This window comes from Chiloscyllium punctatum, chromosome 40 (genome assembly GCF_047496795.1).
Source record: "Chiloscyllium punctatum isolate Juve2018m chromosome 40, sChiPun1.3, whole genome shotgun sequence".
Lineage (NCBI taxonomy): Eukaryota > Metazoa > Chordata > Chondrichthyes > Orectolobiformes > Hemiscylliidae > Chiloscyllium > Chiloscyllium punctatum.
Genome location: NC_092778.1, coordinates 64,861,213 through 64,873,642, shown reverse-complemented (window position 1 = coordinate 64,873,642; position 12,430 = coordinate 64,861,213). Strand labels below are relative to the sequence as shown.

General features: G+C 38.7%; 1 protein-coding gene across 6 annotated transcripts in view; it reads left to right on the top strand.

Annotated features, from left to right (window-relative positions):
• Nucleotides 1–12,287, top strand: part of pdxdc1 (pyridoxal-dependent decarboxylase domain containing 1) — a 61,360-nt gene extending 49,073 nt beyond the window's left edge. For all 6 annotated transcript variants that reach the window (XM_072560137.1, XM_072560136.1, XM_072560140.1 and 3 more), the window contains 5 exons: nucleotides 985–1,106; nucleotides 2,000–2,092; nucleotides 4,875–4,971; nucleotides 10,323–10,427; nucleotides 11,378–12,287. In XM_072560137.1, coding sequence (XP_072416238.1) covers nucleotides 985–1,106; nucleotides 2,000–2,092; nucleotides 4,875–4,971; nucleotides 10,323–10,427; nucleotides 11,378–11,679 — 719 coding nt within the window. In that variant the 3' untranslated portion in view covers nucleotides 11,680–12,287. The remainder of the gene's footprint in view (nucleotides 1–984; nucleotides 1,107–1,999; nucleotides 2,093–4,874; nucleotides 4,972–10,322; nucleotides 10,428–11,377) is intronic.
• Nucleotides 12,288–12,430: the final 143 nt, after the last annotated feature.

Here is a 12,430-nt window from a genome sequence, read left to right as displayed (position 1 = left end):
ACTTTCTGATTCTGTTGGTTTAGCCTTTGAGTTGTTTTCTAAGGCAGCCATGTGAAATTTCCAGATGCTGTTACACCAAACAGCATCATACCGAAGAACTTTGTTGGCTAGTTTCACAACAATTCTTTCTTCCTCTCAAGATTGCGCTGGAGTAGCAGTGCTGTGTTTGGGTAACTGGCCTGGGGCTCATCTACTTCCATCTGCTTTAATTTTTTTTCTTGTTTCTTTTGCTCTTTTTCTTTTCTTTTCCCCCTTTTTAAAAAGCCTTTTTCTCTTTCTAATTATAATTCTACAGTCCTGATGACACAGAATTCCCAGAGACTCCTTTCTTTGACCCCCCCCCCATGTGGTCTGATTGGATCTGGCAAACCTGAAGCAATGGCAGTTGTCCAATCTACAACTTCTACCTCCTTTTATTTAAACAATATTTTCTGGTCACCTCACCTGAAGGTTATGTTCTACATTAAGGTATTTGGCTCTTTGTCTTTGCTTAGACCCACCATAATTAGATTTCTAATTCACTATCTATTTATCCTTTGCTTTAGTTCCATACCAACTTAGCTGACATATGCACTTCTAAGAAGCCTGAAGACATATATTGGCTGAATGATCTTGGTGTCAGTTAGGACTTACGGGACTTTCTCAAAAGGAAATACAATCATTTTCTTCAAGGGTTATCACGTTTCACTGGATCACGGGCATCAAATGAGCTATTACTATTAGGTTAGATTATACTCCTCAGTTTAGCAATGTTGTACCAAACTAATGAGAGGAATATAGAAATAAAGATTTTGAATCAAATATATTTGTTGTACTTGCTCTTGTTACTCATGGGAAAGGATTTGTGGACATTATGATCTTTTGGTTTTGAGCATTAGTTACATTTTAAGTAAATGACAGCATTTGAAGAGTACTATAGTTCTATTCAGTGCTAATTGTACAGCCCATGTTTAACATGTATTATTTAATATTTTGAATCTGCAGGGCCTGAGTTTGAAGGTGAGAAGAATTGCATTTATGTCGGTATGGTAACTGATAATTTGGATGTGCCAGAACTAGTGGAAACAATTGCAGCCTTGGGCAGAGAAATTGAGGAAAGTTCAAAGGTATGAAGTTAAAAGTATTCTTCTTTTAAATCAACTTTATTTTGATAAAGATCATTTTCTACTCCTAAACCTAGCTTCATATTAAATAGTGATGACTCCCAAAGGTCAGCTTTTTTTTAAGACTAATAAAGAAATGTACCATAACTCTCTTCTTTCAGTTAATAGTAACTAAATTCTGATAAATAATTTGTATGTTGTCTTATTCTAATCTAGTTCCAACTAAATCTCAATATTTTATTTATATCTAATACATGGGATACATCTCCTCTAACTGAATAGTTGCAGTTTGCAAGTGTAGTCAAATCCAGTCCCAGTGATTCATGTGGCCATTATATCCAATTTCCCATTATGGTACAGTTCAGTCTTACTCACCTTTTTTGCAAGGCTGTTTATTCTCTGTGGATTATACTCTACCAGTCAGCAAGTTAATGTTACCGTAACACTGCTACTCAGCACTTCAGCTGAATGGTACTGTGCTCAGATTTGGGATTCAGTCAGAGGAAGTAAAGACTGATTAAAACATTGTTTTATTTTAAATGGCTGGTGTTTAAAGTGCAGCATGAAGGACAGTGGTGGTACAACTGAGAAATCAGCCCTGGATTCTGAATACTTCCATGTCTGCAAAGAAAAAGGTCACTTGCAATACAACGTTGCTTTAGAATTTAAAAATTGGCCCATTCACTGTGGGGTACTGCAAAGATATTCTACTATGTACAGCAACTACTGCTTGAATGGGCTTGAATAAAAAGTACTTGCCCTTAGTTGTTGAATTAGTATGTGATATATATAAGAAACACTGCAATATTTCTGAAAATGTGGAAATAACTACTTGAATCTTTATTGTGTTGTACTGTTACCAACTGTAATTCTCTCTTATTGTATTTGGTTTAAAGTTATTGGAGAACATGACTGAAGTAGTACGGAAAGGAATTATTGAAGCAGAGCAACAGTTACAGAAAGCAAATGAAGCTAGACTCCTTGAAGAGGTAAATATAGATATTTCCAGATTGAGTTTACATCATTATCGGCATTAATCATCACTTGATAATGTCAAATACTGTTCACAAGAAATAAAGAGAGTAACAATGCAGGATTGCACTTTTTAACTTGAACCTGTGTGTTTTTATGTTTAGTAACCTATTGCTACTAATTGTTTCATTTCAGTTAAATCTTTAAACCAACTATATTTGCTGAAATTCTGAATAAGAATCACTGAACCCAACATGTTAACTCTGCTTTCGCTCCACAGATGCTGCCAGGCCTGCTGAGTTTTTCCAGCAGTTTGTTTTTGTTTGCTGAAATTGCTTGGCATGCAGTTATTCTGGCTTTCATCAGTGCTGCAAACATGGTGTATAGTTCCAGAGTATGGAATGGTGATAAACATTATGGTATTAAATTAGATCTTTTTAGCTGCCCCAAGTCCCCTGACATTTTTCATTATGCTCCCAAAGCATCTGAAACTTGCAAGACAACAATATGCAAGTAAGTGGCTGAGGTTTGATTTAGTTAAGAGGTACTCCCAGACTGGGTTCAATTACATACCAACTAATCTCAGACAAGTAGTTCTATCATTAACTCAGCTTCGAACACACATTACTCCTGTTTGCAAAAAAAAACCTGACAGCTAATAAAGTGATTATCTAACACACCTTAATTTCAACTAAACAGCATCTCATAGATGCAATTTGTGATACGGTCTGTACTGCTATAAATGCATGTTTCTGCAACATAAGTTAGCTTTAACGCGATTGAAGAATTTAGGCTGTTATTTGTCGGATGTGAACTTTCCTTACCTGTATTGGCTATAATGTGATTCCAGCCCCATTAGTTTAAATGGCGCGGTTATTATGCGATTTTTTAAAATATATATAATGCGAGATTGCACGAGAACGGGATCATCACATTATATCAGAATCTACTACAGCGGGAATTGAAAACCACAGCATGGAGGTGAATTATCGACACTAATCTGCCCTTGTTTGGAATAGATTGAATTGCTTGACTCTCTGATATTTTACAAGAGAAATCCCTCTCACTTCAGCATTTATTAAAATGTATATTTAATTAGGGGATATATAATAAGTGGCTAGGAGTTGAAGTCCGAAATTGTGCAGCAGCTCTTGCTGTCATTTTGAAGAAAATTTCCCACAAAATTCTGATGACTTCTGTGGCGAAGGCGTGTTTTTATGACACTGCAGTGAGGGTATCTCTCAGTGCTCAGCAATGAGTGTAGAAATGAGCCAAACACTTTGAAGTATTCTTAGGCAGCAAATCAGGAAATTAATATCCTTCACTTCCAGTTTAAAATTTCAGGTAGCAAAATGTGGTGATAATTAGATCTTGATTGAAAACTAAAGTATCAATATTAACCATCTTTAAATATAAGATGCATGGAATATTTCTATTATAACAGAAAAGCTTGACATGACAAAATAGAAAAGGTGCTGAAGAATGGTTACTGGATCCAAAATGTTAACTTTGCTTTCTCGCCACAGATGTTCCTAGACTTGCTGAGTTTTTCCAGCAACTTCTGTTTTTGTTTCAGATTTCCAGTAAATTTATCTCTCCACCCTACAGGCTCTCTGCCTCTATTCCTGATGAAGGGCTTTTGCCCGAAATGTCAATTTTCCTACTCCTCGGATGCTGCCTGAACTGCTGTGCTTTTCTAGCACCACTCTAAGCTAGAATCTTCCAAATAAACTGTTGGACCTATAACCTGGTGTTGTGTAATTTTTAACATTGTACACCCCAGTCCAACACCTCCAAAATACAACTAATTTAACAAGCTTTCACTGTAAAACTGTCAGTTTGCAAAGTAATTGCAATCTCAACCTCCATAGTGCACATTCTAGAAAAGAATTAGATAACTTACAGAAACCTCTGGGTTTCCATATTATACTGCACATTACAGTTGAAATTTCAGTGAGATGAAGATGGCCTAATTTAAAAAAAAAGCTGGAGAAACTCAACAGGTCTGGCAGCATCTGTGGAGAAAGAAATAGTTAATGTTTCAAGCCACATATGATTTCAGAATCACCATTTTCAATCCCCTGTTTTGAAGGTATAATTTCAGACTCAAAACACTAGGTCTGTTTCTGTTTCTCCACAGACGCTGCTAGACTTTGAGTTTCTCCAAAACCTTGTTGTTATTTTGGAGTTATAGTATCCACAGTTTTATTTGAGTAATTTTGGCAACACTTAGTTTTGTGGTCATCATGACTGTGAATTCAGAGCATTGTAAAGGTGGTAATGATCTCCTTACAGGTTCTGATAACCACAGTCAGAATGCTTTGCAGGTATTATTTGTTCTGTGACATTAGATTAAAATAATTCACTTGTATTTTATCACAAGTTCATTCTACTTCCTGCCAGTATTGGCAGGCCATGAGGTATGCTCAGAAAAAAAGTATTTTAGAGTTTATAAAAGAAATTGTCCTTCCAGCTTTTAACAAATGGAATCGTAAAGTAAGTCTATTTCAAATAATGATATGGAGGGGCTGGTTTCGGAATGGGGTGGACAAAGTTAGAAGTCACATGATGCCAGGTTATAGTCCAACGGGTTTATTTGAAATCACAAGCTTTTGGAGCACTGATCCTTCGTCAGGTAAAGTCCATCTTCGAAAGAGTAGACCTCCAAAAGCTTGTGATTTCAAATAAGCCTTTTGGACTATAACCTGTCATCGTCTGACATCTGACTTAAACACTAAAGGCTTGATATTGGTTATTTTATTTGGGCACATTGTTCTTCATCACCTTCTGCCTTTGTAGGGACTTCTACGACAGCTTCCTGTAGTTGGCTCAGTACTTAACTGGCTATCCCCAGTCCACAGCTCAGTTCAAGGAAGATCATTCAATCTGGCAGGAGGTAAGATTTCAGTTGTTCATAATGCAAAGATTTATTCTGCTTAAAGATTATATTCAAAAGATTTTTTTCAACGCATTAAATATTGCAGCACTGCTATAAAAGGATGTGAACAAATTCTTAAATATGGATGATAGTACCAGAGCAAAGATTTTTGATTTTACCAATGATTAAAATACTTCTGAAAACAGAATATAAGGGTTTTGAGGATTAAGCATTATTTGATTCCCTTTTCTTGAACTTCAAAGATTGGCAATTAAAGCAAGCTAATGTTCCTTTCCTGAGGGAACTGACATCTACAAGATATTGTCCAGTCTGCACCCATCAGTCTCCAGCTGGTCCAAACAAAATATTCTTTGACCACTATTCGTGCATGTGGCAAAGCAGCAGGAGTTAAGAGGCTATTTGGACCTCCCAGTTCAGTTGGACCTTTCTGTAAAGTCACACTTTCCCACAACAGCTACTGGAAATCGAGAGAGCGAAAAGCTTGGCCACTTTTTTCCCAGGATGCTACAATACATTAGTGAATCTGTCTGAGATGAGCTAACTCAATACATTAGTAATTGAACCTGGAACTTTCTAATATTTGTTTGTGATGAATGATGTTTTGTAAGAGCTAGCATGGCATCATTTCTTGCATACTGGAATAAGACCTGGATGCTTGGGAAACTATTTATCACAAGTTCACTAATGTTCTTTCGGGAAGGAAATCTGCCGTCCTTGCTGTGGTCTGGTCTACATGTGACTCCAGACCCACTGCAATGTGATCCACTCTAACCCCCTCAGAAATGGCCCAGTAAGACACTGCAATGTATTATACCAATACACAGACTGAAAAAAACAGAATTAAATTGGATGGACTACTTGACATCAACTAAGTCCTTCTCACTAACATCTGGGGATTAGTGTTAAAACTGTCTCTCAGACTAGTCAAGCAACAGCCTGACTGTATCGTAGACACTACCATGTCCACTCCTGGGTATGTCCTGTTCACCAGCAGGATGGGCCCAGCAGAGGTATTGGCACAATGGGGGTATTCAGGCAGGGTTAAATTGTTCTGGGAGTCCTCAACATTTACTCTGGCTTCTATGAAGATTCATTGAATCAGGTCAAACATTAGTAAGGAAACCTCCCACCCTTAATGAAGAATCAGTGTTCCTCTGAGTACCACTCGCAGGAAGCACTGAGGGTGCAAAGTGACCAGAATGTCCACTGAGTGAGTTCAATCTTCATCAGGATTGACTTCACAGCAGTATTACTGATCGAGTTAGCTGACTCCTAAAGGGCATAGCTACTAGCCTGGGTTTGTGGCAGGTGGTGAAGGAACCCAGAGGGGGAATGAACATACTTGACATGATAGTCTGAGCAGGAGAGAGTAGCACACAATCCTCGTGGAGATGAAGCTGCAGCTTCACGTTGATGATACCCTCCTTGGTCTTGTGTGGCACTTCTGCTGGAGAAGATTTTGAACAGATTTGGCAACTCAAAACTAGACACTCGTGAAGTGCTGTGCGCTGTCAACAGCAGAGTTGTATTCAACCACAATCTGTAAGCTCCTGGCCCAGCATAGCTCCGACACTACCATTAATTCGTATCAAGCCAGAAGATCGTCGCTATTCAATGAGGAGTGCAGGAGGGCATGCCAGGAGCAGGCAGACCTGAAAATGAAACGTTAACCTGTGAGGTTACAACACAGGACTATTTCTGTGCTAAGCAGCATTCAGTAGGCAATCCTACCACCAGCAGATCAGATTGTAGCTCTGCAGTCCTGTCACAGCCAGTCATGAATAGTGGTGGACAACTAAACAACTAGCAGGAAGCAGAGGCTCCGAGCATATCTTAATCTTTAATGATATGGGAGCCTTGTGTCAAAGACCAGGCTGAAATATTTGCATTCATGTTCAGCCAGAGTGCAGGGTGAATCACAGCCCCTGCTGAGGTCCCCAGCATCATCAATGCTGATCTTCAACAGCCAGAGACACGAGATGCTGCAAAGGCAATGGGGCCCAGGCAACATTCCAGCATTAAAAGACCCACTGTAGAACTAGCCATATTGTTCCTGTATATCTACAACACTGGTATGCACCTGACCAGGTGATCCTGCATACACCAAGTAGGACAAATCCTACTTAACCAGTTACAGCCTCATTAGTCTACTGTCAATCATAAGTGATGAAAGAGGTTGTCGATGGTCCTACCCAAATCAGCACTTGCAAAGGAATAATCTGCTCAGTTTGGGTTTCAGTCAGGGTTACTGAACTCAGCCTTAATCTGAACATGGACAAAAGAGCTGAATTCCAGAGGTGAGGTGACCATGATTGACCTTGATATCAAGGAGCCTTCGTAAAACTGGAATCAATGAGAATCTAATGCCTTCCCCACAAGTGATACCAAGTTAACTTCTGTTTTCTGCTTCTCTCCCATTTTATATAGAGGGGTTATATTTGCTATTTCCTAATCCAATTGAAACATTCCTGAATCTCGGAAGGGTGGAAAATGAACACTGACGTGTCTACTATCTCATTAGATACCTCTAATGACTTCTTCCTAATTAACCTTTTAGTCTTTTTCTGGCATGCTTTCATTTCTGATTTATCGTCTGGTCTGCCACTTGTCTTTCCACGGCTGTATGTTTTTTTTTGTTTGATGCTTTCCCTAACTTCCTTAGTTAACCGTAGATGGTGGGTCCTCCTTTTGGGCTTTTTCTTTATACTGGACATATATTAATTCTGAGTAGTATGCCAGTTCATGTCAGTGAGGTCAGCTTTCATATTTATATAGTTGCCCTTTAGGTGTAAAATGTTGGTCTTAAACTCAGTCTCCTCCCTTTCAAACTGGATGTCCCTACCTTTATTCTGAAGTCTTGAATTAATCCTGTCATATTACACATCATCAAATATAAAATAACCTGCTCTCTCCTCTGTTCCTGATGTGCTACCCGAAGAAACGATCTGGAAAGTAGTCTGTTAACTCCTCATCCAGGCTGCTACTGCCAATCTGAGTTTTCCAGATCATATGTAGATTAGCCGACCAGAATTATCACCATCCCTTTATCACAGACAGCGAATATTTATTCACATTACTTTATTCTCCATTGTGGTTGCTGTCAGAAAGCCTGTAGACTACTCTAACCAGTGTCTTCATTCTCCTACTATTCCTCTTCTCCACCGAAACAGCAAGTTTCTTTCACTAACATACAAGCAAGAACCAATTCTAATCAGTTCTATTGAATCTTGCTCTGTCTCTGCATGTATTTACCTTGCCTGCTCCTCAAGGTAATGCTTATTTCCTGCCTTGGGGCCCTTGTCTCAGTATCTCCCCTCACTGCATCAAGCAGCCTACCAAAAGTGAAATCAATGAATATCAGGGGGCAAACTCTCCACTGGTTAGCGTCACACCTGGCACAAAGAAAGGTGACTGCGATTGTTGGAGGTCAGTGATCTCAGCCCATGGGTATCTCTGCAGGAGTTCCTCAGGGTAATGTCCTAGACCCAACCATCTTCAGCTGCTTCATCAATAATTTTCTCTCCTTTGTAAAGTCAGAAGTGAGGATGTTCGCTTGAGATATTAAAGGGTTAATTTGCTCTGCTGACCTTCAAGAAATTGGATGTCCTGGGCCTAGGGTGGTATGTTTCTCTATCTTGCAGGTAGAATGTAGAACAAATTACATTGCCATCTCTTATTCAGAATCAATGAGAACATTGCAGCTAAAATTCAGACCACACCCTGAAGTTTAAAAAAACGATTTACACCAGATCTTGCCATTAGGAATGATCTACATCACATTTACTGAAAATAATCAAATCACTACAATGGGTCTTGATTGGCATGTGACTATGGGGGGGAGCTGGGGGTTGTCTTGTGGGCATTAGTGATGTAAAATTCTGTATTAAAAAGAGAACTGTTCCCTTGTTCAGAGTTTCGTAAGCATTGCGAAGAGTGTCAAGTGATCCTCCAAAGCTTGTACTTAATAAGTTTTGGCTGTTCACAGAAGTTGGCGTATTGCAATTGATTAAAGTCTGTAAGAATCTCAAGAAAAAGAACCTAGCATGCTGATGATTACAGAATGTTGAGAGATTTCTCGGATACTGAAGTTGTCTATGTCCAAATGTAACAAAACCTGGATAAAATCAAGGCTTGATCTGATAAAGTGCTAGGCAATGACCTGCATGTCCTTGGTGGAGTGGGAGGGGGAGTTGAAGTGTTGAGCCATGGAGTGGTTGGTCCGGGTGTCCCAGAGGTGTTCTCTGAAACATTCCGCAAGTTCCGCCTACAATACTTCAACTCTCATGGCTCAACACTTCAACTCTCCCTCCCACTCCACCAAGGACATGCAGGTCCTTGGACTCCTCCATTGCCAGACCATAGCAACACGACGGTTGGAGGAAGAGCGCCTCATCTTCTGCCTAGGAACCCTCCAATCACAAGGGATGAACTTAGAATTCTCCAGTTTCCTCATTTCCCCTCCCCCCACCTTGTCTCAGTCAAATCCCTCTAACTCAGCATTGCCTTCCTAACCTGCAATCTTCTTCCTGTCCTCTCTGCCCCCACTCCGGCCTATCACCCTCAACTTGACCACCTCCTTCCACGTATTGCATTTCCAACACCCCTCCCCCAAGTCCCTCCTCCCTACCTTTTATCTTAGCCTGCTGGACACACTTTCCTCATCCCTGAAGAAGGGCTCATGCCCGAAATGTCGATTCTTCTGCTCCTTGAATGCTGCCTGACCTGCGCTTTTCTGTATTACTAATCCAGTGAAATTATTCCACCATCTGCTCAATCTGTTTTAATTGTATAGCGGAGAATAACTATCAACACAATGGATACATTTCTTAGAAATGTATTTATTTAGGGCTAAATACAAATCAAAACTGAACTGTAACAGGAATGGTGTCATCTTCATGTACCTTAACATTAAATGTACATCTGGGAAAAATGTATTCTGTATAACACTGAGGCTCTGTACAGATTTTTCATTTAGTCTTGAGGATGTAAAGTTTTTTTTTGTAGTAAGGTTAAATGAAAAATACTTGGTAACTACAGCAATTGTATAATGCCCCCAACTTCAGATTATCTTGCCTTTCTCTCCTGGATGAGTTTCTAGCCACTGATCACTAATATCTGAAGCATTCAGACATTTTTCTGGAATAAGCACTGCTCGTAACAGTATACTAGCACTACACAGAAAATTATGAAACTTTTGGCTATAAAACACAATTACATGTTTTGAACTTTTTATCTACTTATTTGTCAATATGCATTCACTTGAAATATATTTGAGAATTTTGTTTGCTCATTTATGTAGATTCTTATTTTCTTCACTTGCCTTTACTTATATCTTGCTTGTTTGTCAGGTTCTCTAGAGTCAACAGATAAACTTTATGCACTAAAAGCCCAAGCCTCTGAAGGAAGCCCACCCCCAACACCCACAATTATTCATACCAAACACAAGTCACCAGGTATGTCCCATTTCTAATTTCTCTCATTCTTATACTTGTAAATATGCAATTATGACAGCTGCCAATTAAACTCCTTATTTTCATGTTTCAATAAAATATTTTCTCACTGCTTCTGAAGTGAGTTAGTTACTGCAATTCTTAACTGAATTTGAAGAATTTGTAAATAGTAATAATGGTTTTATGAAGTCAACGCTCAAATTGAAAGATTTGATTGTTGGACAACCATGATTTTTTTAAACGAGGTAAAAACAATGACTGCTGATGCTGGAAACCAGATTCTGGATTAGTGGTGCTGGAAGAGCACAGCAGTTCAGGCAGCATCCAAGGAGCTTCGAAATCGCAGAAATGGCAAGAAGCTACTTGGATGCTGCCTGAACTGCTGTGCTCTTCCAGCACCACTAATCCAGAACATGATTTTTTAAAGACAATCCAATGTACAATGTGGAAAAACAACTCAAAACAGGTTGAATTTATAATTTTAATGTGATCATTTGGATCACAGCATTAGAATCAAAGCAAATTAGATGGGTTTGGAAAGAAAAATGGAAAATCAGTGTTTTTACTAAATGGTGTTACTTTTCAATTTTAAAAATTGCATATAATCAGTACAATTTAACTCCATAGTCCTAAAGTCTAGAATAGAGTTTTGGATTATTCTGAGAAATAGCAACTAAACTTAAGTGAATGTAATTACTAATACTGTACAATGTTTCGTCCAATTATTTATCCAATAGTATGTGTAAACAAGCGAGAGCAATCTATCCCCAAGTTATCATCACTTAACCCAGCAGCTAAGAAGATTGTAATGATTAGGGGTAACCCAGGTCCCCGTAGCTGAGGGGAAATGTTTATTGTGTATGATTTCTCCATTACCACTAAAGGGATGGATTCTTACCTCATAAGTGTCACTGTCACTGGAGTTACTAAACTCAAGCATTTTAACTTAATAGGACAGAAACTGTTTAGAAGGTCTTCCAGGACTTCTGCCTCTGATACAGTCAGTGAAACTTCAATGGGTCACACAGAAGAAATGGAAGAATCTCAGACCATCACAGAAACAACCAGACTTGAGGGTGAAAATGAAGTTCACAAAAGCCCTACATCTTCAGTTCAGCTGAATGGTGATTTGGAGTTTCCAAGACCCCCACAGCCTGAGGGAAAAGCTGGTGGAACTAGTAATGACACAAAAGTTGCTCATCAGACCTCTGAACCAGCAGAAGCTGAGGAGTTAGAGAAAGAAGATCTTAGATAAAACAAACAAAAGTGGTTAGACTTTTTACATGGAAAAAAAAAAGCACATGTCCTATGGTTGGGATACATGGAACCTTTACTAATGTGAACTGTGCCATGCGCTAGTACAGTAAGGATACTACTGTTGTATGCCTTTAATTAGGACTTTGCACATTACTATGACATGACTAGGAATTTCAATTGTCATTGAAAGGTTGATTTAAAGATTGATCCTAAATTAAATCTGTCAAGGGGCCTGAATCTCAGAAGTGCAATTGTTCTGTTTCTTAAGAGGGCTACGTAAGGTCCACTATTTTCTTCCTTATAATTATCAATATGACGCAATACAATTACATACACTTATCACCACGAATATGGGTTAATTTGTAGTTTAAAAGTAGAAATTTTACTATTGCTGTCAATATTTAATTGGGTGGGGATCATTTTATTTTTGTTCATTTTGCACATTGGTGGTTTTGTCCTTTATCTGTGACCACCTCCTATGTACATCTCTTAAGACTCAAACACTGAATCTTGATTGCTATTTAGCTTTGGGGGTGGGGGGGGGAGAGAAAGTTAATTTAGTGTTTTGATTCTTACTTAAAATCAAATAAAAATTTATTTGAAGAACGTGACAGACTCATTACTTAAGGCTGTTCACTTGACATTTGAAAATACAATATCAATTTTAACATGTATTAATGTATTAATTTGACTTATGACACCACCTGGGCAGCATGCAGAAATCTGGATTGATCCAGAAGGTACAAGTT